This window comes from Pteropus alecto, unplaced genomic scaffold (genome assembly GCF_000325575.1).
Source record: "Pteropus alecto unplaced genomic scaffold, ASM32557v1 scaffold55, whole genome shotgun sequence".
Classification (NCBI taxonomy): Eukaryota; Metazoa; Chordata; class Mammalia; order Chiroptera; family Pteropodidae; genus Pteropus; species Pteropus alecto.
This window is the reverse complement of record NW_006436813.1, coordinates 1,081,779-1,106,971: the sequence shown is the minus strand read 5'-3', so window position 1 is coordinate 1,106,971 and position 25,193 is coordinate 1,081,779. Positions and strand designations below refer to the sequence as shown.

The 25,193-nt window shown below is 43.9% G+C and overlaps 1 protein-coding gene across 6 annotated transcripts in view; it reads left to right on the top strand.

Annotated features, from left to right (window-relative positions):
- Positions 1-25,193, top strand: part of SH3RF3 (SH3 domain containing ring finger 3) — a 355,405-nt gene that overhangs the window by 45,271 nt on the left and 284,941 nt on the right. For 4 of the 6 annotated variants that reach the window (XR_003046998.1, XM_015591255.2, XM_015591256.2 and 1 more), the window contains exon 2: positions 11,164-11,226. The exons of 1 other annotated variant lie outside the window; for it this stretch is intronic. Coding sequence is in view for 4 of the 5 variants with exons in the window: in XM_015591255.2 (XP_015446741.1) it covers positions 11,164-11,226 (63 nt within the window). In the remaining variant the exon portion in view is untranslated. Of the gene's footprint in view, positions 1-10,135; positions 10,190-11,163; positions 11,227-25,193 lie in introns of those variants that run through there. One more of the 6 variants, XM_025048489.1, reaches the window with a different exon arrangement.

The window sequence follows — 25,193 nt, the reverse complement described above, 5'->3', positions numbered from 1 at the left end:
GACAATGTAGCTCTAGATTTTGCTGAGGGGGATTTTTAGTTTAAGAAAGACCTGGGTTTGAACACCTATTCCATCACTTATTTCCTGTGTGCCTTTGAACAAGTTACTATCCTGCAGAGCCATCATGAGACTTAAATGAGATGAGAATAGGAAGGGGCACCTCTGCCAGCATCTGGCTCATAGTAGGTCATCAGTATGTGTTGGTTCTCTTCCCAGCTTTTCAAAACAGAGATGGAGGCTGGGCCGAGAGAGAGGCTGAGATATTAGCAGCAGGAAAACCCTGATGGATCTCTTCACTGCATGAAGAGCTGAGCACAGATGTAAGGACTGGTTGGTTAGAGAAAGGGTCAAGGTGCTGACCTGGGTGAGCAGATGGAGACCCAACAGGCATTTCCAGATCAGTGCTATGGTTATTGAGAAAGCTGGAGCATCTATCTGTCTTCTCTTTGCTGATCTAGAACCTTAGGCTGTGTAACCCTGGACAGCGTACAGCTAGCAGGGATGGTGATGTGACGGAAAATTATACCCTGGAAAGAATGGTTGGAAGGAGAGGGTTATACTTCCATTGAGAGAGGTGGGAGGTGGAGGGTGGGAGGGAGAGAGAGAGCGCATGTGCAAGAAAAGGAAGAATAGAGAACACGATCTTCAAACATACCAGCTTTAGGGTGGGAGAGAGCGCGTGTGCAAGAAAAGGAAGAGTAGAGAACACGATCTTTATCTTCAAACATACCAGCTTTGTCTGACCTTAAGAGGCAGAATTAGTGTGGAAGCTACAGGAAGAAAGAGTCTAGTTCAATAGTCTAGTTCAATATTTTTAAACAGACATGTTTGACAGTGGAATGGGTTGCCTTATGAGGTAGTGAGCATTTTATCAGAAGGTAAACTCCACTTTACCACTTAACAGGAACACAGTGAGGTGGATCAAACCAGGTGGCACATGTAAAACACTGCAGTGTGCTAAATATCATTTCCATTATTATTAATGTGAGATCTCATGGTAAATCCAGTGACCCAGCTCAGTTATACCTGGGTGATATGAGGCCCTTCTAATCCTTAGGGTCTCTAAATCACTACTACTGCTCCTTTCTTGGGACTGTTGCCTAACTGGCCAACAGTGGACTCTGCACTCTTCTTCAAGGATGTGACATGTGAGAGTCTTGACTGCCTTTTCCCTGACTATGTGAACATTGGTTTTCTAAGAGTCAAAGTGAATTCACCTTCTCTGCTGATGAGCTCATAGTCCAGCCACAGAAGCATCAACTTGTCTCTTAGCACGATGAGCCCTGGCAGAGCTGCAGCGCTGTCCCCACTTGGGGCTTCACGTGTCACGTCCAGTCTCCTTGAGATTCTCTCACACCTTGATTTCTGGTGCCACTTTCTCCTGGTCTTCTTTCTACTTTTGACCCCATCTAATCTGATTTCTACTCCTCAACTATAGGGGTTTCTGAAGGATCTAGGCCCCAGGCCCCATTTTCTTCTCTTTTCCCCTGCTTTCGATTCCCACATCTTTGCTCTTCAGCTCGGATTCCTCGCTGAGCTGCCTACCTGGTGTCCTCACTGGTGTCCTCACTGATGTGTCATTCCTCGCCGAGCTGCCTACCTGGTGTCCTCACTGACGTGCTCCTCTCACCCAGCATGCCATACCTGAACTTGTTTCCCAAACCCTCTCTCCTCAGCTGCTCAACTGTGAGGAGCACCACCATTCGCTCAGCTTGGAGCACATTCTTTAATCATCTCTATTCCAAGCCACAGTGGCTAATTCATCCAACACTGAAACAGCTAACTTGAACTTTTTTAAGGAGTTGTTTATATCATCCAGCACTTGGAATGTGGGTCATTCCTTTCCAGTTATTTACTGACTCTGTGTTAACTTTGTCTCTTGTATAGTAACTCTCAAAAGCACATCGTGAGACTACTATTGATTGAGTTAGTTTTGGGCTTTGTTTTTTCTGCAAATACTACTTCGGTGTTGCTAATAAAGTAATTGGTAAAGTGTCTTGCAATATGAGATCTGGTAGGAAACCAAGGAGAAGGTGGTAACTCACTCCTTGTTGCCTGGTGATTTTGAAAACACAGCTTTACCCTGTACGCAGGCACATGTAGTGGTTCAACTCCCATACCTGAAAGGTCAGGAAATTGAAGCCTGGAGAGGTTTCAATGGTTTTCTGAAGGCTATGCCTTTTGTGTGTAAACGAGGACTAGAACATTTCAGCTGTATGCCAGCCAGCTCTTCACAATTCAATCTCACTTGTTTAAATAGAAGAACCTAGAAATTCATTTCTTCCTATTGTCCATTCGCTCTTTGATTCACCCCCCAAACAAAACCCAAACTACTCAGCCATCCAACACTTTCCTACGTGGTGTGTTTGATCTGTACAGCAGCTCTGTCAGGTCAGGAACTATTTACATACTTTACAGATAAGGAAGTAAGGCCCAGAGAGGTTAAATTACCCATCCAAGGTCACAGAGCTAATGAGTAGAGCTGAGGGTCCACACTCTCCCTGTGTGGCATCGTCGTGAGGAATGTGGGCTCTGCAATCCCAGAGGCCTGACTTTTAACCCCAGTCCTTCACTCACTAGCTATAGTTAAGCTCCTCGGCATTTCGAAGCCTCAATTTTTCTCATCTGTAGAATGGAGACATAACAGTCCTTAGTGGGGTTAAGTGACATGGTGTGTTTTGAGCCCTGGAGTACCATGATCTCTTTGTGGATGTGGTGTGTGTGAGCCTTTCAGTAATTTTCCTGGTGCTTGAAAATACCATTACTGATATTTATATTTTGAGTTATTACTTCTGCCTTGTTGAAATGAAGATGATAATTGGAATGCCTACTGTATTCTTAGTATTTGCACAGATTAATTCATATAATCCACCAACAACCCTAGTGGTAGGTACAGCCATCATCTCCATCCTGAAGGTGAAGTTACAGAGACACAGAGAGACTGCGTAATTTATATGAGATCACACAGCACTAAGAAGTAGAACCAGGATTTGAACCCAGGGAGTGAGGCATCAGAATGCATTCTCTTTATCACCATGCTGGACCTCCCTATGTAAATCCAAGTTGTATGTAAAGATATATAGGGCCAGATATTCAGATTTTAATTTAGAAACTCATTTGTGTTTCACATTTCCAATAACTGCCAGAAAAAATAAATATTCCCTTGCCCCTAAATGAATTATAAGATAGTTTGTATTTTGAATGGGGTTTTAGATTGGGATAGAGAATCCTATGATGTCTTACTTGCTTTCCTCCTAATGAAGGAGCCTCATACATGACTCGGAGGAGAACACTTTCCTTCCTGGTACATTTGTGAGGATATAGGAGTATGTGGGAGAGAGAAGACCATGGCAAATATCATTTGTAATATATTCAACCTACTAGTTTCTCATCTGTCTTACTTTGTAGCTGTTGGGCCAGAGTTCAGTTTTTAATAAACGTGGTTCTGTGGGGCTACTTATTTTCCCAGTTTATAACAAAAAAGAATGCTATAACTGCGTGGAAACTTAAAAGCCACTTAGCTGCTTCTCCTATTATGGACCTAGGAAGTTGGCCTGACTTTCCCAGCCGAGCTGGGCCCTCGCCCTGGTACCCTGCTCCCCATAAACGCTGGCCCAGCCTCACTTCAATCAATTAAGTACTATTTAGTGAGTAACATGGCCACACTCTCTCTTGTCCCTACAATGCATACTGCTTTGTCGTCATTACGACAAACTATTCCCAAAGGCATTAGTTTACCTTTTACTATGTTAGATTGAGATTTAAAAATCTACTTGAAATTTCAGTGGTTTCCCAGTTTAATAAATGCATCTTTCTAATCTAACTCATTTAGTTGCCTCTATTTTGACTGAATTACTGATTTTTTGGGGGGGAGGGTGGTTCTAGAGTGTTAAAGACAACCATTGAGTTTTAAAAAATGACAATGTTAAGAAAAACTCAAGATGGTGCTTAAGGCCACACACATGTAAATATACATGTCTATATGTGCACACATGGCCTATTTGCATGTCATATACACATGCACACATACACCTGAGGCTTGCTTCATACTTCTCTGTGAGGTCATCCTCCATGGTGACAAGAGTATAGGTATCAGCTTATTCAGCATAGGTTTGGGTGCTTTCTGCAAGCTGCCCTTTCCCTGGCCTAGTTTGCCCATAACTTCAGTGAGCGTTCAATCTTAGCACGTCATGCTTCTCGAGACTCCCATGACCCGTCAGCGACAAAGCCTATCCTTTCTAGGGCTCTGGCTCATTGCAGTAGGGGTGCAGAGTGGAGGTCTCCCTCCACTTGGTTTCCCCTCCTTGGGTGGAGATTGAGCCCCCATGGTGGTAGTGAGTGATCCCTACTTGCAGGCATATACTCCCTGCACAGCTCTTAGGGGTCTGATGGATGGGAACCAGTACGTGGTTTACCACAGGGCAGGGTCCTTCTCAGAACCAAACCTGTTTCCTGGGTCCAGGAAGGCTTCTCCGCTGCCAGCCACGCAGTCTCCACCTGCCACCAGCTGACTTCTGTGCTGTTCTTAGTGTAAGATCTGGAAGCAGAACAGAAAAACGATCTGATCTGGAGCATAGTTTTCTCTGTCCTGTGCTATCTCCTTGGTTCCAAGGGGTGGCTGTTTTCTTAGGGCTGAGATACCATGGACCGCAGCATTTACACATCAAGGCTGGACAGAGTGTGGTAGATACTTTGCCCTCCAGGGCTTATGCTCTCCCTGGATTTGCCTCATCTCCAGATGAAAGACCAGGTCCAGAGAAACAGCACCCCCAGTTGTCATGGAAGAGAGAGTCAGGCGGTCCTTTCCTCTTTCTCAAACAAGTCTGTGTGGTGAGAAGGAAGTCATTCTTGTCCTAGGCTGCCTAGGGAATGGTTAAGTGCAGAGTGCTTTGGTCTGCTTGAGTTTTTCACTGTCACATCATGCGGTACTATTCTCACTGTGACTTTGGAGACTTTCTGAGAGACACCATTGCAAAAGCAAGATATAATTAGGTTAATTATTGACTTCCATGAATAAAATAAATATGGTTCCTGTTTTCTAGGCTGGTTCTTTAAGTGCAGTTGAAAGAGAGAAAGTGTCTGCTTTTCTGTTGCCTTGTATAGCAGCTGGCATTTATTCTAGCATTTTTTGAAATAAAAGAATCCGAAAATATGTTTAAAGTGCTCTTTTCAATCTGAAGGAAGGAGGCAGCTTTATTCTAGTACCCGCCAACTTCCCTCTGGGCTGGACCTAAAGGGAGATTGTAGGTGGTAACTCTAGTAGAGACCTGCATGTTCCAAGTGGAAACTTCTAGAGGCTCCCAGGTTTGGTAGTGGGGCGGAGGAGGGGGTTTATTCCATGTCCATGCTAATAGAAGCTTCTAGTAGACTGTGCCCTCGATGACAGTGTTGTGTTTCTTCTGGGATGGAAAAAGCTGCCTGTGATACCCCACAGTGTCAGAGAAGCCTCAGGTGTCTTAAGAAGGATAGGCGTGTGATCTGGCCAAGAGCCATTTGAGGTTAACTTGTACTGGGAGTGCCCTGGCAGCAACTGTGTGCTCATCAGGCTTCATCTGATACCCCACCATGCAACAGGCGGTGAATTTATGTGTTCAGCTCTTTTTGCTTTCTATGTCATTATCGCTTGGAGAAAAATGACCATCTCAATCAGACTATAATTTCTCCCCAAAGAGTTTTATTTTGCAAAATAAAAAAAAAAATGCTTATGTTATTTATATCAGTATTCTTTATTTTTGTAATCTCCCACCGAATGACTTCCTAGCTTATCAAAAATATATACTTTGAAAATATATCAATTTGATATCTTATTAAATAATCAAAGTTCAAATTAAAAGCCCAGCAAAAAATAACTCTTATGTTTGTATCACTATCAGCTAGTTGTCTGGAGCTTCTAGCAGTTCTGTCTTTTATGAAGTGCTCAAGAGCAGCAGTCCCCAACTTTTTAGCACCAGGGACCGGTTTTGTGGAAGACAGTTTTTCCACGGACCGGGATGGGGGATGGTTTGGGGATGATTCAAGTGCATTACATTTATCGCACACTTTATTTCTATTACTACATTGTAATATATAATGAAATAAGTATACAGCTCACCATGATGCAGAATCAGTGGGCACCCTTAACTTGTTTTCCTGCAACTAGATGGTCCTATCTGGGGGTGATGGGAGACAGTGGCACCTGAAGTGCGTTGCTTATGTCCATTCTACTCCATAATCTCGTTTTGGTTGCTGTCACTGCAGATAATCCTGCTTCACAAAGATAGGATGTTAGAACATGAAGCAGACTTTTTGGTGTTCTGTGGCAATCTCAGGATGTTCTGCCTTGACTTTAATCCATAATGTATGGAGATTTGAAGTTGTCTCAGACATACTTTTAGGGCCACCGTCATTTGCATTCTTGAGCCGTTGATCCTCTTCTAGCATGGACAAAGTCGATTCATCTGGCTCATTCACAAATGGGTTGTGGATCTATTCCATCCCAGTTCCGGGGTCCTTTATGTCTGGGAAGTAATGCTCAAACTCTTGAAAGCTGCGATAGGTGATCATGCACCAGCTGGGAGAAAGAAGGCCCTGGCTCAGTCTCTTTCAAAATCTCTGCTAATGTTTGAAACATGTCAAAAATCCCGATGTTCCCTGGTCGCCCCCATAATTCCAGTTTGGCTTTGCATGCAGCCATTTTATCTGTTGACATGAAGTGACAGATTGAATTGGTTAAATGGTTAATTGGTTGAATATGTCACACAAGTAAGCAAGCTTTGTGACCCATTCTGTGTCACTGAAATGTGCTGCCAGTGGTGACTGTTTTTCTAAAAGAAATCTCGAGTAGCTCTTGTAACTCAAAAACTGCCAGTGGTGACTGTTTTTCTAAAAGAAATCTTGAGTAGCTCTTGTAACTCAAAACCCATGGCCAGTGATCTACCTTTAGAAAGCCATCTTACTTCTGTGTCTAAGAGAAGATGTGTGTGCTCTACGTCCGTCTCCTTACAGAACTGAGTGAACAGACATGAGTTAAGGGCATGTACTTTAATATGGTTGATCATTTTAACCACATCCTGCAAAAAGTTAAGTTCAGGTGATGTTTTTCCTCTTGTAACTCAAAACCCATGGCCAGTGATCTACCTTTAGAAAGCCATCTTACTTCTGTGTCTAAGAGAAGATGTGTGTGCTCTACGTCCGTCTCCTTACAGAACTGAGTGAACAGACATGAGTTAAGGGCATGTACTTTAATATGGTTGATCATTTTAACCACATCCTGCAAAAAGTTAAGTTCAGGTGACATTTTTCAGCTAGCCAGCATTTCTCTATGGTTGACACAGTGCGTAGATTCACATCAGAATTGATCTCTTTGACCCGAGTAGTGAAACTAGAAAGCTGTCCAATCATGGCAACTGCTCTGTTCATGCATATACTGACACAAAATGACCAATTCTGTTTTCCTGATATGTAATCATTCAAGACTTGAATAGTTCTACAGCTGTGGTATCGGTTGGCAACAAAACTGCACATAACATGTCCTCATGCACATCCTCTTGAAAAATAGTTTGCACAAATACAAGCATTATTGCCTTGTTGTCAACATCGGTAGACACATCAACCTGGATTGCGTACCACAGTGACATTAATCCTCTCTAACAATTGTGTCTCAGTATCCTCTGCTATGTCATCGATTCTTCCAGTTATGGTGCTGGCCGAAAGGAATGCAGGCCACCGTTTGAACTGCAGCCTCTCCTAAAAGTTCTTGATCAATGTCCTTAGCAGCAGGTAGGTCAACATCGGTAGACTCATCAACCTGGATTGCATAGCACAATGACATTAATCCTCTCTAACAATTGTGTCTCAGTATCCTCTGCTATGTCATCGATTCTTCCAGTTATGGTGCTGGCCGAAAGGAATGCAGGCCACCGTTTGAACTGCAGCCTCTCCTAAAAGTTCTTGATCAATGTCCTTAGCAGCAGGTAGGATCAACTCTTCACCAATTGTAAAAGGCTTTATAGCTTTAGCAATGCAGTTAGCCACTAAGAACGATGCTCTCAGTGCAGACACATTTAATGAAGTGGTGGCCTTCAATAATGGCGTCTGTTCTTCATGTTTTTGTTTTTTTCCTTTTGAAAAAACTCCAAAAGCTTATCTTTTAATGCAGGGTACTTGGTCTCCATGTGGCGAAGCAGTTTTGAAGATTTCATAGCTTCGTTGAATAGCCGGTCACCACATATTATACAATGTAGGCTTGGTGAATGTGAATCACCTGCTATAATGAACCCGTAATTTATGTAGGACTCTTGGTATTTTCTTTTAAATACAGCTTTCTTTTTTTGGCAGTCTTAGAGTCTTCTGCTGTCTCATCATTGGGTTTTTCCCCCTTTTCAAAGAAGCGCTACAGTGACTTTTTTTTTTTTTTACTCATTTTGGCTAGGGTTAGCTTGTAGACTTACCAAACCTGTGACCGAGACAAATGGGCAGTGCAGGAAAGAGGCAAAAATGGAAGTGGTAAATCAAATAATGGGCAGACCACACGCAGACTAAAATAAGTGTGAGATTCTGACTTAAAGCCTGCCACCAGGTGCAGCTTAATTGTCATTTGCCACTCACTGATAGGGTTTTGATATGAGTCTGCAAGCAATTGATTTATTATGGTCTCTGTGCAGTCACACGTCTCTGCTAATGTCAATCTGTATTTGCAGCCGCTCCCAGCGCCAGCATCACTGCCTCAGCTCCACCTCAGATCCTCAGGCATTAGATTCTCATAAGGAGCTTACAACCTAGATCACTCACATGTGCATTTCACAGTAGGGTTTGTGCTCCTATGAGAATCTAATGCCTGAGGATCTGAGGTGGAGCTGAGGCGGTGATGCTGGCGCTGGGGAGCAGCTGCAAGTACAGATGAAGCTTCGCTTACTTGCCCACCCTGCTCGCCTCCTGCTGTGCAGCCCAGTTCCTAACAGGCCACGGGTACCCCAACTGGTACCTCTGCCCAAGAGTGATACACACTTTGTGATGCTGGGTATGTGAGCTCAAACAAAACCTATGATGAAAGTCTTTCTCTCTATCACAATCAAGTCGGCATCTTATTTTTATGTGTTGTAGTGATGGGTTGTAAACTTCCAAAATGTTGATTCTTTTTTCTGTGGAATTGTATAACACCTGAATGAACAGATTGTTAATGGAGGTGGAAAAATTCCCAAACTCCCATTGCACCTAATTATGTTGAGGTGACTTAGTGTAAGTTTTTCTTACTGGTTTATTTTCACAGCCAGTGTGCACTTAAAATCATCTGCAAATTGTTAAAAAAAAAATTCACTAGATATTTGGCTTCTCTCTTCCTTTTCCAGTCAAATGACCTGATACCCACCAGACGGGATAACTGAAAGGTATAAAACACAACACCGAGGCTCAAATTAATCATTTTTAAAGAGAGTGTTAGATTTAGAAAGCATTTGATTAGACAGTTATAGTATGCAAAGCACCATGCTATGCATAATGAGAAAATATGAAGAGTATTGTGAAATTTTGCCCATTAAGAGCAAACATTAATTTTAATAATTGTTTTGATATAGGACTCAGCAAATCTTTTCTATAAAAGATCATATAGTAAATACCTTAAGCTTTGCAGGCCACATGTAGTCTAACCTCTGTTGTTGTAGCAGGGAAGCAGCCATAGACAACATGTGAATGAATGTGGAAAAAGACAGGGAGAGATTGCAGTTGTGGAGGAGTCCCTGTGTTCCATGGGCAGGGTGGTGACCGTGCCACTTGAAGGGGAGCAGTGGAGTGTGTATATCTACTCAGAAAAGTGGAGAGAAAGGTCCTTTCTTGACACCAGAAGGGAGAGGGTGTGTGGTGACTGATAGAGAATCAACTGGAGGTTACATGAGGATTCTGGAGGGGCCCTGAGGTCTCAGCTGAGGTGTTAGCTTAACTGTTGGGTACCTACCATGAAGCCTGTTTGGAAGAAAGTAAGATCAATTATGAATCAGTGGATGTGGGATAGAAACATTCTATATTGTTGAGTTACTCCTGATCATTCTTAGCAGCCTAAAGGTGGAGAGAATGGAGGCCAGACGACCAGTGGCATGAAGGAAAGGAACAGCACCGTCTCCCATGTTATCTTGCTTCAGGTGCAGTTATTGAGGAGATTGCAGTCCAGAAAATTGAGATGACTTGCCCAGCATTCTATGCTTACGTAATATACCAGGTAATAATGAGCTCCTTTCTCATCATATATTCTGACTTAGAAGAAGCTCATATTCTGGGTCTCTATTATGGATCACCAATCATTTAATGGACGAGGTTGCCAGCCTGGGTGGAAAAGGAATGGCCTTTTAGGATTATTTAGACCAGGGTTTTGAAAACTTATATTTATTTATTTTCAACAGAAGATTCTTCTGCTTAACAGAAGCAGTTGAAAATGGTGCTTTTCTAGGTGACGAAATGGGACTTAGTCTGGCTGCTCCAACCCCTGCTATGATTTTAGGGGAATAGTTTGAAAAATAATGACCTAGTCTACCCATGCTCTCATTTTGCAAGTGGGGAAACTCAGCAACGGAAGTCAAAATGGGTTAATTTTGGCTTCGGGGTTCTTATCGTCACCCCATATTGGATCCCTGAGAGCAGTGTGGCATTTGGCACTGACCTGTTTGTTTAGCAGTCTACTTAATAACTTCTTTATGGTTATGTCTGTCCCTATAACAGGAGCCTGTCACTGACACTCAGTCTCTTTGGGATTTTGAGGAAACCATGACTTACTAGAAAGTGATTTGAAATGTTTGGATACAAAAAGCAGGAAATTGAGTTTTTAAAAAAATCTCTTTTCCTGAGCAGACATTATTTTAAAAATGTACAGTATGTGTGGCATACATTACCCATGGGAAAAAAGACGTTCATTATTGGGAATTTAATTTTCATTAGCCTAGCACACATTTGCGTTTGATGGAATTAAGCCATTTGTATAGAGATTTGGTAATTTCTGTTACTACCAGTGTAGTCTTCAAGTTGGATTTTTATCTTGAAACAGGGCATGGAATAGTGTGTGAGATGAGGAGGAAAGCCATAGCTACATACAAGAAAGATTATTCAAATATGCATATCAACTGCTGAGCAAGACTTTATACATTGAGCTATGTTTTCTAAGGACTTATTTTAAAATCTGAAAACTTGTTTAATCTCTAGGGCTTTCGGTGCTGCCATCATCGTGGAGGTGACAGTGACAGACGAGTTCAAATTTTGACAGATGTGAGTGGACATCAAAAGTACTTCAGTTCACCATGTGGTTATTGAGCACCTGCTTATGTGCCCTGATTTTATGAATTTTCAGTTTGTCACATACATCTGGTGAGATACCAGATACTGTGGAGGTAGCCATAGTTAAAGTAAGGGCAATCCACAAAAACAGGAGTATAGTGATGAGTGCTCCTGTGACTTGGAAATGTGTAGACTGGGAGGTTGTAATATAGATCTATTGACATTTGAAACATCAGTGTGAAAAGAAATCAGTGTGGTTCGGAGGTGAGTAAATAGAAGTAGTAGATTAAATTATGAAGAAAAAGTTTTTAATTATATGCTTCAAGTATGCAACATTATAATTTGACATCTGTGTGCATTACAAAGTGATCACCCCCCAAAAAATGTCTAGTTACTATACATTACCATACTATTGATCCCTTTCACCCCTTTTACGCCGCCCACCCCGGCCTCCTTTCTCTCTGGTGACCACTGATCTATTTTCTGTATCTATGAATTTGTTTTCATTTTATTTTGTTTGTTTTTTTTTATAGATTCTACATATAAGTGAAATCATGCAGTATTTGTCTTTCTCCTTCTGATTTATTTCACTTAGTGTTATGCCTTGAGGGTCCATCCATGTTGTTGCACTGACAGGATTTCATTCTTTTTTATGGCCGAGTAGTAGTCCATTGTATATAAATGCCTCATCTTTATCCATTCATCCATTGATTGGCACTCGCATTGCTTCCATATCTTAGATATTGTAAGTAATGCTGCAATGAACATAGGGGTGCGTATATCTTATTGAATTAGTGTTCTCTTATTCTTTAAATAGATAACCAGAGGTGAAATAGCTGGGTTACATGGTAGTTTTAATTTTTTGAGGAATCTCCATACAGTATTTGATAGTGGCTGCACAAATTTATATTCATACCAGCAATATATGAGGGTTCCCTTTCTCCACATCCCCGCCAACACTTATTTCTTGTCTTTTTGATAATAGCCACTGTCACAGGTATGAGGTGATAGCACATTGTGGTTTTTGATTTGCATTTCTCTGATGATTAGTGATGTAGAATATCTTTTCATGTGCTTTTTGGTAATCTGTGTGTCTTCTTTGGAGAAAATGTCTATTCAGAATCTCTGCTCATTTTTTAATTGGGCTGTTTTTTTGGTTATTGTTACATTGTATGATTTCTTCATATGTTTTTGGATATTAACTCCTTATCAGATGTATGATTTGGAAATATTTCTCCTATTCAGTAGGTTGCCTTTTTCTTTTGATTATGGTTTCCTTCACTGTGCAAAAGCTTTTTAGTTTGTTCTAGTCCCATTTATTTATTTTCGCTTTTGTTTCCCTTGTCTTTGGGGTCACATCCACTTAAACATCGGTAAGACCAATGTCAAGAAGCTTACTGTCTATGTTTTTTTCTTAGAATTTTTTGCTTTCAGGTCTTAAGTTCAAATCTTTAATCCATTTTGAGTTAATTTTTTATGTATGGTGTCAGATAGCAGTCTAGTTTCATTCTTTTGCAGGTGGCTTTCCAGTTTTCCCAACACCATTTATTGAAGAGACTGTCCTTTTTCCATTGTATGTTCTTGGCTCCTTTGTTGTAAATCGATGGTGCATGTATGTGTAGGTTTATTTCTGGGCTCCTAATTCTGCTCCATTGATCTGGGGAAAACTTCTTAATATTTATGGCAATTGGATTTTGGATCCTAAGGGAAATCCTAGAGGTCTCACATTTTAAAAGAACTGGAATCACATTAAAGAATTTGTTCTCCCTAGGAAGATGAGCTGATGGAGTAAAAAACAAAATTACATTCCTGGTTATTTCACCTATGTTTATTCTTTTAGCAGTTTTATTGAGATAGAATTCACATACCATATAATTCACACATTCAAAGTGTAGAACTAAATGTTTTTTAGTATATTCACAGATGATGTACAACCGTCACCATAGTCAATATGAGAACATCTTCGTCACCTCAAAAAGAGTATACCCTTTACCATCACTCCTCCTCATACCCCACTTTCCACCTCCAGCCCTAGGCAACCACTAATCTACTTTCTGCCTCCTTTAGATTTCCCTATTCTGGGCTTTTATATAGTATGTGGCCTTTTTTGACTGGCTTCTTTCACTCAACATAATATTTTCAAGGTTCACCCATTGTAGCATGAATTAGTATGTCACTCACTTTCATGGTTGACTAACATTCCATTGTATGTATCTACCACATTTTGTTTATCTGTTCATCCACTGGCGAACATTTGGTTTGTTTCTACCTCTCCATTTACTTGTAATGATTGTGTAGAAAGATAAATATACACTATACATTTTGAGACCCAAATCATTCTTTTTCTCACATGAGAACTAGCTGGCCATTAAAGGGAAAATATTGGTATGACGCTCAGTGCCTTATAAAGAACACTTCCTACACAGTATTTCATTAACTCCCCCACCTAACCTTGGGTGAAACTAAAGGGTCGGCAGATTACAGGACTTTCCCAAGGTCTCCTGGCCAGTGAGTGATGATGGCAGTTTAGAGTCCAGATGTCATGCTCCTACTTGTGCACCCACACGAGTTTAGAATGATTCCTAAAATAAGCTCTGAAAATTTTAGAACAGTTTGTTCAGCCTGTGTATCTATACAGTATGCCAAATCTCCATGTCAGGATATTCTAATAAAAATTCCCCAGGACACCAGATTCATGGACAGTTGCTGTTGATAAACTGTCTGCGAATTTCTTCACACTTGCCAGTACTCAGAGCATCCCTAAGTGTGGCTCAAGTGCTTTTATCACAGAGAACTTTTGAGTACTTAGCATCAGTCACTTGCAAAGCACAGGCGGATATCTAAAACTGGAAATGCCGGTTCTTGTACTTCTCACGTCCAGGAAGACTTTCTAAAGCTCAGGCTCTGATCTCTCTTAGATGCGCCCCTTCCACACTCCTGGAATACCCCCTGCTCCCCAGCCACCTAGGCGGATGTACTCTCCTCCAGCCCATGTGTGTGCTCTTGGTGAGCTGGCACTATACCCTGCCATCCCCTCTTGGTTTGTGAGGGGCAGGCGCATTTGTTTCCTGGTGGTCTAATCCACCAGTGATTGTCCTTTGATTGAGCTGTCAGCTGGCTGATGGCAACCATGTCACAGCTTCTTGTAACGGCAGAGCTCACTGACATGCTTGGTTCTGTGCAAGTCTGAGGAAGAGGGGATTTGCTTTAGCAGCTCGTGAAGGACCCCAATTTAAAGTTGTGAAGTGTCCACTCAGCAGAGGTGAGGCAGTGCCTGTGCACACAAGTGTGTGCTGTGCATCTTTCACATGTACGGAAACGGAGGTGGGCTTGATAATTGCTGGAGTTTAGGTGTCATCAGGGCAGGTGATGTGCTTCCTTCTCTCCACCCCAAAGACTGCCTGGCACGCAAGGGATACTTCCCAATATTGAGTGCTCAAGCTCTGCCTGGAATGTAGCAGTCAAGGCAGTGAGAGGAGACACTCACAGGGCTCTAGATGCTAAACAGAGAATGCCTAGCTTATTACATACTCATTTTTTAAAAAAATGCTAGTTGGAAAAGAAAAAGAGTAAAAGTCTAAGAGAGTGAAAAAGAAGAGGAACCTGTGGAATGAGAAGGGCTAGTCTTAGGGATTGTTGCCCACAGATTTGAAGACACAGCTTTTTAGAAATAGGGTGAAATAAAAATGAAAAAGTTAGATAATTTTTAAAAGGAACCTTAATATTTTTGGCAGAGGATCTGAACAGACACTTCTCCCAAGAAGACATATGCATGGCCAACAGACATATGAAAAGATGCTCAACTTCACTAGCTATCAGGGAAATGCAAATCAAAAGCACTATGAGATACCACTTCACACCTGTTAGAATGGCTATAATTAACAGGACAAGTAATAACAAGTGTTGGAGAAGTTGTGGGGAAAAAGAATCCTCAAACATTGCTGGTGGGAATGTAAACTGGTACAGCCACCATGGGAAACAGTATAGAGGTTCCTCAAAAAACTAAGAATAGAATTACCATATGACCCAGCAATCCCTCTTCTGGGTATTACCCAAAAAACTTGAAAAATTTATTCTCCAAGATATATGCACCCCAGTGTTCATAGCAGCATTATTCATGGCGGCCATGACATGGAATCAACCAAAGTGTTCTTTGATAGATGATTGGATAAAGAAGCTGTGGTACATATATACAATGGAATACTACTCGGCCGTAAGAAAAGATGAAATACTGCCATTTGCGACAACATAGCTGGATCTTGAGATTATCATGCTAAGCAAAATAAGTCAGACAGAAAATGTTGAGAACCATACCATTTGACTCATATGTGGGATACAAAACTGAAAGCAACAAACAAACATGACAAACAGAGAGAGACTCATGGACACGGACAACAGTTGAGTGGTTACCAGAGGGAAATGGGGGATGGGAAAGTAGATAGGAGTAAAGGGGGTCAAATATTTGGTGACAGAAGGAAATTTAACTTTGAGTGGTGAACACGCAATGCAGTATACATATGACATATTATTATTTGTACACTTGAAACCTATTTGATTTTATTACCCAATGTCAGTCCAATAACTTTAATAAAAATGGGACCCTAATATTTTGTCTCCTTGACCGAAAAAGAAAGCACTTTACAAATCTATTTGCAGCTGGCAGATGGTTAAAAAGAGACATATTTTGTTCTCTCTGAAGTGAGGAAGCTCATTGGAGACAGGAATGCGTAATTAACTGATATCGTCACGTGCCCACTCCCATTCTTAGGAAGCAAGCGAAAAGGAAATGAGAGCGTCTTTAAGCTGGGGTCCTGTGGCAGGCAGCGGACTGGGCATAGGGGGAGGGTGTCTTCCAGTGCTCAGGGAGGGAGGGATGTCAGCGAGGAGGAGACAGAGGGGCCAGTCAGAGCTTCCCTGACCCCTGTCCAGAGTGGCCCCGGCCCTGCAGACAGTAGTGTTAGCTGTTCATCGCGAGTGTCCAGCCATCGGGCTTCCCCACCCATTCTCAGTCTGGCCATTTAAAGAGCTGGCTGCTTCATTTGGAAAACCCCAGTTCTTTGGAAAACTGTTTAATTAAGTTCTCATTTGCACCTAACCCTGGCATATGTGGCAGGTTCTCTCATTGGAGCTATTTTTAGGTGGTTTTCTGGAAAGATGCCTCTTTTCCCTCAGGCAGTCTCTGGCTGTGTGCCAGACAGCTTAGCTTTTGCATTGTATTTTTCTGAGAACTTAACTATTTTTGTTCTTTTTGGTAATCATTTGACCTGGACTTCTGATAAGGTGTTTTAAAATACCCTGTGGAACTCCTGTGAGCTGTTGGCTTTTTAAAATTACTCTTCCATATTAAAATACCTGTGTTTTGTCATCACTTGATTCAGGAATGGAGTAGGTTCAGGTGTTGGAAGATTTCTCTAATTTTCCTTACAGCTCTGGGTGCTAAGTTGCCTTGTTACCTAGCACCCATCCCACAGTGAGAAGGGCTGGGTAACATGTCCATCTTGTGGGCCTTCAGGAAACTAACACTAGAAACTTTTGCAGATGTGCTGCATTTGCTCATCTGTGGGTGCACATGTGTTTCAATAGTGGAAATCCATGTTATGTTAAAGGTCTGTAAGAGATGTCATCAGGCCATGTTGTTGAAAGCCTTTGTGGGATGTGGGACAGAGGGTGGGGGCTCACCCAGGGTCAATGAAGGTCACACAAGGCCGATCTGGCTACTTGGATTCCTTTCCACCCTAGAGGTCATGGTAGGTGGCAGCATAAGGGATTGTAGAAGCAAGGAAGGAGGTGGTTATATAGGCAGAAGTCCAGCTTCTGGTGCGACCAGTCAGAGATCATCAAGGCCAGCCTCTGAGAGGGGTCTATGGTAGAGACTGTCCCCAGGCCGTGGGCACCCTCCCACCCTTCCTGTACCTGGCTCTCCTGGCCTGGGTCATCCATACCCTGTGGCCTGGCTCCTGCCCCTGCATTTACTGTCATGTAATCCTGTGACGTGCAGCCTTTAGCCAGGATGGTGGCAACTGCAGCTCTACTGCTAGGGGGGCGGGGACAGCCCTGCTGGGGACAGGGAAGCATTTCTCCCTAGAGTGTTTGCAGATATTTAGGTTTGTCTGCCTGTGAGGATAGCCCCAGGTAATGGGACCGGATTTAGACAATGCTGAGAGGACATAGCCTGCAGCTCCAGGAGCGTTGCTATGCTGTGATTGAAGACTGTACCCTGAACCAGGCAGCTTAGGGTCTGGGCACAGTGCTGGGGCAGATCCTGGTGTGAAGCTTCTGCTGGTGTCGGGGAGGGTTTATCCAGCCAGGGGAGAAGGAGCTGTACCAGACCCTCCAGGCCCACTTGTGGTCAAGTAAGACTGAAAACCAGGGCTCAGTGGGGCTGGTCATACTGCTGCTTACAGTCTGACTTCTGACTTTTGGGGGCATGACCCCAGGGAGGAGTCTTGTATAGAGGCTCAGGTAAGCTCAGACAGATGTCCTCTGAGACTTTGGGCACAGGTGTGCAGAGGATGATGTTACTTGCTCCCACTTAACCACTAGGGCTTCCATGGACCTGGTCCCAAGCACTTTGTTTGAATTCGTTCGGCCTTCATCACAACCCTGTGAGTGGCTGCCACTCTTTCTCCACATTTGCACGAGTACACTAAGATGAGTCAAGATTATTTCCAAGGTAAAGGTGTGTTTGAACCGTGCAGGGGTCTCTACACTTCTGCCAGTCCACTTATTTGCACGAGTACACTAAGGTGAGTCAAGATTATTTCCAAGGTAGAGGTGTGTGTGAACTGTGCAGGGGTCTCTACACTTCTGCCAGTCCACCGGAGACTCCTGGGGTCCACTACTCTTGGACCTGACTGGAAGGAGGCCCACAGCGGGTGGAGGAGAGGTGGCTTGGAAGGGACAGGACAGTCCAGCGTGTGTTTCAGTCTTGCCTCTGCCATCTACAAGCTCTTTGTTCTCAGGCAGGTGACATAATCTCTTGGACCTTCTTCATCGGTAAAATGGGGAGGATGAGGCTTTCCTTCTTCCAGGAGCAAATGAGATCCTGTTTGTGAAGGTGACTTGGGACTCAGTTGCCCAGGTATGCACAGGTGCTCCTTGAAGCAGGCTGCCTATGGCTGGTGCCTGAGTAAGCAGGCCCTCAAGGGGACCCCAACGTCTCCTTAGGATTTAATGCTCTGCGGTTGCTGTCTTAATATTCTTAGTAATCTTATTGATTTGTGTTTTTTGAGGTACAGTGAGACAGTGAGCATGTTGAGGAGTTGGCATCTGGGCTCCCACTTGATCCCTCTATCCCAAAATGGCCACTCCCTGCTGTTACTGCCACCCATAGGACCTCTGACCAGAATCCAAGGGTGGCCAGCACCTTCCAGGCTCTGCCCAGGCCCTGCTTGTATCTCCTGCCTGGATCTCCTGCCCAAGGAAGCCTAGCATGCAAATAAAAAAACATTGCAACAGGTAGGGCGAAAGACCACAGAAGAAAGGAAAATGCCTTTTTCCTGCTATTTGTACAAAGGACCTGTACTTGAGTTTTGTGCTGGGTCCCACAGATTATGAAGGCGCCCCAGCTGACAGCCTTGGTTGTTTGGGATCCGAGAGGTAGGGAAGGTCGGGGCTTTTCATGGAGTTGGACCTGTAACGAGTGAGGTACAGGTTTCTCGGGTGGCTGCTGCTTAAGGTCGGCCCCCCTCTCTGTGGGTCTGCAGCCCCATTACCTTTCTCGGCAGTTGGGCCCTGGTGGTGTCAGCCCCCCTCTCAGGACGTGCTCAGGAGTGTGCAGCCCTGGGGCTGACATTTATTTTCTCTCTCTGCCCTGAACAGCACACTCGGAAGTACATCTTGGATGCCAGGGATGGTCACATCAGGGACCTTTTGGGACTGTAAATGACATTGACTGCATGTGTTGTAAATGGAAAAATAAAACATACCTGTGATCTAAACCCCCGTGAGACTACAGCTGCAGTGTAGTGTCCATAGCAGTAAAATTTATGGCTCTAAAGAATAAATTCTCAATAGTGCAAGACAGGGATTACTTTAAACATCTATGTGAAAGGCAATCTAAAAACAAAACTCAATGATCTAGGTGTGCATAGGGAGGAGGGGGCAAGATGGGCTGCCTGGCAGGGTAGGGGAGACCAGCCTCTCAGTGTGTGTCCCTCAGGGGACATTTGGCAATATCTGCAGACAGCTGGTGGTCACAGCTAAGGGGGAAATGCTACTGGCATTTAGTGGGTAGAGCCCAGGGTTGCTACTAAGCACCTATAGTGCACAGGACAGAGCCTCGACCACAGTGAAATGTCACCAGTGCTGAGGCTGAGAACCAGTATCTCTCTTTAAAGAGACTGGGATAGTTGCCCAGTTGAGTTGGGGGCAATATTACATATCGTCTCCACACGCTCTTAAGGCAGCCCTGTGAGTGTGACCATTTCCAGAGAGAGCAGAATAAAAACAAAAACTCCAGAATACTTTGTCTGTAGGGATGACCTCTGAGGGGGTCCTGTGCATGTGAGTGGAGTTAGGATTTTGCAGAAAGGCTGCTTGCAGTTTGAGTCTGTTAGCTCAGAGACCTTCACAGATGCCCATAGCAGATAATAGCCTACCTTTCCCCACAGACCGTCCTCATCTTTCCTGGCTCTCTCCCTCTCTCTGATGGCTCTGCAGCCCTTCTGGTCCCTGGTGTGGCTCTGGTCCCCACGTCCTTGTTGGCTCCGGGGCTCCGAGCCCCTTCCTCGGCCTGTGTCTACAGCTCTGGACTTCGGCCCTGCTGTTTCAATTGCCCGCTGTCGGTCTCTGCCCAGAGATGCTCCCAGCTTCCCAGAGTGAACTTGGGACAGGAAGCTCCTACAAAGCTGGAAACTCATCCCTGACAGCCCACCCTTTTGGCCAGGCCTCCTTCCTATTTGTTTGGTTCATCTACTGGAATGCTTGGTTCTCTGCTGCCCCTCTAGGCCCCAGGTATTCACTCCATAACCAGGTCCTTCAGGGCCCAGAGCAAAATGAAAATGCAGGGCCCTCTGTTTAGAGAGGGAGAAAAGCTTTTTCCTTCTCCATGGGCCTCAGCCTGCCTGCTGTGGGATAGTCTACTTGCTTTGGGGGAGTGTGAACCCTGGTAGCAGCCCAGGTGCTCGCCACTGGTGCAGGGCTGTGTAGCCCAACCTCAGCCCTCTGCACTGTCGCCTGGGTTCTGCTGGGGACAGTCGGTGGCAGGAGAAGACATGGGGTGGGGCTTAAGCATATGTCACTACTGGAGAGGCAGTTGGGATCACATGTGAGCCAAGTCTGCATGCTTCCCAAGCAGCCATCCCCAACCTTTTCTCCATTCTCTCCCCGTCCCTCATTCTACTTCAGATGGCCGCACTGGCCCTGCCTTTACCTGTCTTCTCTGTATTCCGCCCGTCACACCACTGCAAGGCCGATTGTCCTCAAATAATGTTTTACTCTTGTGCTTTTCACACTGCAAAACTCATTGCACATGGTGAATACTCGTTGGCCCCATATTTGAAGCCTCCCACAGACACACCCAGCACTGTTCCCTGTTACTTTTGCTCTGTGTGCTGTAAACAAAGGGTCAAACCCTGGGCGTTGGGCCTCCGCCTCCTGCCTCTTGGGCCTGAGTCCTGGCTTCTCACCCACACCCAGGCTGGCCCTCTCTGAGCCACCCCCCATTATCTCACCTTTGGGTTTTAAGGCCTTTAAGGGTGTGGTCTGTGAGCATCCCAGACCTTGTACATCATGGCCTTCATTATATACACGTAATTTCATGAGTAAAATCCCTCTTGCTCAGCCCCCCAAGCTCCTGAGGCGGCTGCACTCTGCGAAGGGGAGTTGTGTGCTGCCCGGAGGGCACAGCCACAGCCACAGCCACAGCCACAGCCACAGCCACGAAAGGTCTAAACGTTGGCAGGAAACCTACCTAAATGCCGCTCAGCAGATCTCTTCATGTTCTTTATACGGGAAAGTGATGCCCTCCTAGGGGAATTGCATCCTGTGTTCCCAAGCAGCCAGCATCCCACTGATTTGTCTAATGCATTTGAAATCAATACCAGGGTACATGGAGTAAAAAAAAAAATGTTGGTTGAGAAGCACGTGGTTTAATGAGTGTTATTGGCTATGTAGCCAAAGAATATATGGGACACAAGTAATGACCACAGATCACATTTGTATTTGCCTTGAGGCCTGGCTGTTTTTGTCACAGGGAGGCTCAGAAGAGGTACAGAGACATTCCCTGGGAGGTGGCTGTGGTCTGTCAGCTTTTGGTCAGTCAGGGAAGGTGGTCACTTCCTTCCCTTACTCACAATCATGGGACAGAACAAACGGACACATTCACAGCTTGCAGACAAAACTGGGGGAAGAAAGCAGCCTCCGCCCCCTCCCATATCCCTGACTACATGGGGTCACCCTGAGCCCTCCTGTGGACCACAAGGTGAGGACGTAGCCCTGGCCTGCCCTCAGCACCTGCAAGGCCATGCAAGTGGCCCAGTTCGTGGTGGCTTCAGGACACTCGAACATCATGTTCTTCAGGTCTAGTGGAAGGCAGGTCCCGAACCCCTTTAAAAGAGAGGTTGATAATGAAGCTCTCTGGTGATGAACCTTCAGCCACACTAGGGGCCTTCCACTGTCTAAGATTTCCTGATGTGAAGTTGTAATTGGGTGAATTTGTGTTTTTTAGTTTTGTTTTCTCGGCGTTGTGCTCCTTTCTCATGTGTCTGTGTAGCTGGCAAAAGATTAGCACAGCCTTTTACTCTCAGTCCCTTCCTCTGCCTCTTCCTTCTTCCCTTCCCTTTTAGAAAACTGAGAATTCTGGCTTCAGAGCTTAGAAGATGGAACATGGGGCCTGGCCCTGTGACCCCAGGTCTTGAGTGAACCAAGCAGCAAACAGCCTTGGGTGAGCACGCCTCCTCCCCAGCCTCGATTTCCCCGTCTGTAACAGCCTCATGACAGCACCTGCTTCTGGGGCTGTTGATAGCCCTTTCTAAATGCACCATGCTCTTAGACTCTTGAGCACATTTCAGTGAAGGAGGGGGAGAGCCCCCTTCCTGGGAGTGGCCCAGACTCTAAGTCTTTATTGCAGAATTCGTAGAAATAACAGCTTCTTGGTCATTAGCACATTTCTTAGTCTTGATAGTTATGTTTTAGAGTGTAGCTTACCTGGAATAAATGAGAACACAATTTTACCATGGTGTGTAATGGGAGTCCCATCTTGTCCTAGCTGGGGTCTCTGGGGGCACTGGCCCCAATCATAGTTTTGCAGTGATTATAAGGCAGGAGGCTCTCTGGGCTGCAAGAGTTTCTCTCATTAGGAGCACAGCGTTGGGCTCTGCCTGCAGCCAGTCTGCATCCCACAACTGATCTGCTCTTGCCCTCATCTGTTAAGGAGCATGTTGACTCCATGGGAATGCAAGAAAGGGAAATGAAGAGCGATGTATGAGCCTCTTCAGAGAGCTGAGGGACAGCATCTGGAAGGGGCAGATGCATCACTATAATTAAGAGGCTAGACATGGCTTCCTCGGGTGGATGCCCCAGACAGTGGTCAGATACAGAAGCACTTCTAGTCTTTCGAGCCGTCCTGTTGTGAAATGGCTGGCCTCATTCCAAGATGTTCCTCATGCCTGCATGCATGTAGCTGGCCGAGTAATCGTTGTATCATTGCAGTAGGCTTGTTCCTCGAGTCACTTCAGTGTTCAAAAGTCTGTGGGTCCTCATTGCTTTTGAATAGAGTTGCTTCCTGTCCGTCCAACTTGTATGACCCATTCCTTGTCACTTTGGTACAAACCACATAATTATTCTGGGTGTGCTCCTAGGCACCCTCAGATTTTCCCACCCCAGTGGCCTGGTGTCTCCCTCTGATTGTTCACGTGTCCACCTTCTGCCCATCCTGGAAGAACCGGTGTAAGTGCCATGTCTTTCACGAAGCCTTTCCTGGTCCTGTTTTTCGATACACACATCTCTGAACCATAGCATTGTTGCTCTCCTGTGAGTATGTTACTTCCTCCCCCTGTCATGTCTTATTCCTTTTATGGGCTGTAAGCATCTTGAGGGTGGGGGGCTGACGTGCACAGCGCGGGGCCTCCAGCCACCCAGCCATGCTCTCGCAGTGCTTAGATGCATGCAGACTGACATGGAGGAGGCAGTTCTGAATGTAAAATCAGAACATTCTACATTCGTGAAAATGTCAGAAGGCCATTTGTAAAGGCCTGAACTTCCCCTTCCTGCCACCTTTTGTGATGAACACTTTCAAACAAGAAAAGATGAAAGAAAATTCTGGTGAATGCCTATATCTTCATCACTTTATTCAACTATTAATTTCGCCATGTTTGCTTTTTCTTTTTACATGTCTGTTTGTCTGTTTATATGTCTATCTATCTTGGATGAACCATGAAACTTATTTTACAGATATCATATTGCTTCATCTTTAGATAATTCAGCATATATTTCTGAAGAATAAGGGCATTCTTTTATAATACTGTTATCCTACCTAAGAGAACTAGCAAGAATTTCCTAATTTTATTAATATTATATTAGTATAGTCCACATTTGGGTTTCCCAATGTCCCTTAAAATTTTTTTCGTAGATTTTGTTAAAACTTTTTGCTTTTTGTCATTATGCCTTTTTACTCTCTCTTGTTCTGCACAGGGATTCTCAACAGCACCACTGTCACCCTGCTGTGCATGTAAAACATTGGCCTCCACCCTCTAGATGCTAATGGCACTGCCAGCCTCCACTGTGACAACCAGAATCCTCTCCAGACGTGGCCAGGTGCCCGCTGGCAGGGAGAGTGCTCCTGTTTGAGCACCACTGTTCAAGGAGTCTCTACGACTTTGTTTTCCAAAGGCATTAGCTTTTTGAAGACACCAGGCCAGTCATTTCGTAAAACACAACTTCTCACATTCTGGATTTGTCGGGTCATCTTTCAGTGGTATCATTTAACTTGTTTCATGATTCCCTGTATTTTCTGTAAACTGAAAGTGAGTGCCAAACTAAAGCCTATATTATGTTCCAATTAAGTAATTTTGGAAGCTTAACTTTTAAAAAAAAATAAATTTATTTAAATTAGTTTCAATTATACAATATATTGATTAGACATCTATCATGTTTATAAAATGATCCCCCCAATTGCTCCCTCCCTCCCCTAGCCCTCCACTTAGCCATAATATTAATATTAACTGCATTCTCTCTGCCATGCTCCCTGTACCCAACTATCAACTACTAATTTGTACTTCTTTAACCCTTCACCCCATTCTCCCAGCCTCCCAACCCCGCTCCCCTCTGTCTGTCACCATATTGTCCGCTGTGTTTGTGAGTCTGTTTTTGATTAGTTTGTTCTTTTTATTCCTTAGATACTGTATATAAGTGAAACATAAATATGGTATTTCTCTTTCTCTATCTGACTTATTTCACTCAGCATAATAACTTCTAGGTCCATGTCATTGCAAATGGTAGGATTTCATTTTTTTAATGGCTGAGTAATATTCCATTATATATATATGAATCATAATTTCTTTATCCACTTGTCTGTTGATGGGCATTTAGGTTGCTTCCAATATCTTGGCTATTGTAAATTGTGCTGCCATGAATATTGGAGTGCATAGATCTTTATGAATTATTGTTTTGCTTTTCTTTAGATAAATATCTAGAAGTACAATTGCTGGGTCAAAAGTTATATCCATTTTTAATTTTTTGAGGAACCTCCATACTGTTTTCCATAGCGGCTGTACCAATTTGCAATCCTACCAACAATGTGTGAGGGTTCCCTTTTCTCCTCATCCTCGCCAACACTTGCTACTTTTTAATTTATTGATGATAGCCATTCTGACAGGTGTGAGGTGACATCTCATTGTGGTTTTAATTTGCATTTCTCTGATGATTAGCGACCTTGAGCACCTTTTCATGTGTCTGTTGGCCATCTGTATTTTCTCTTTGGAGAAGTATCTGTTCAGGTCTTCTGTCCACTTTTTTAA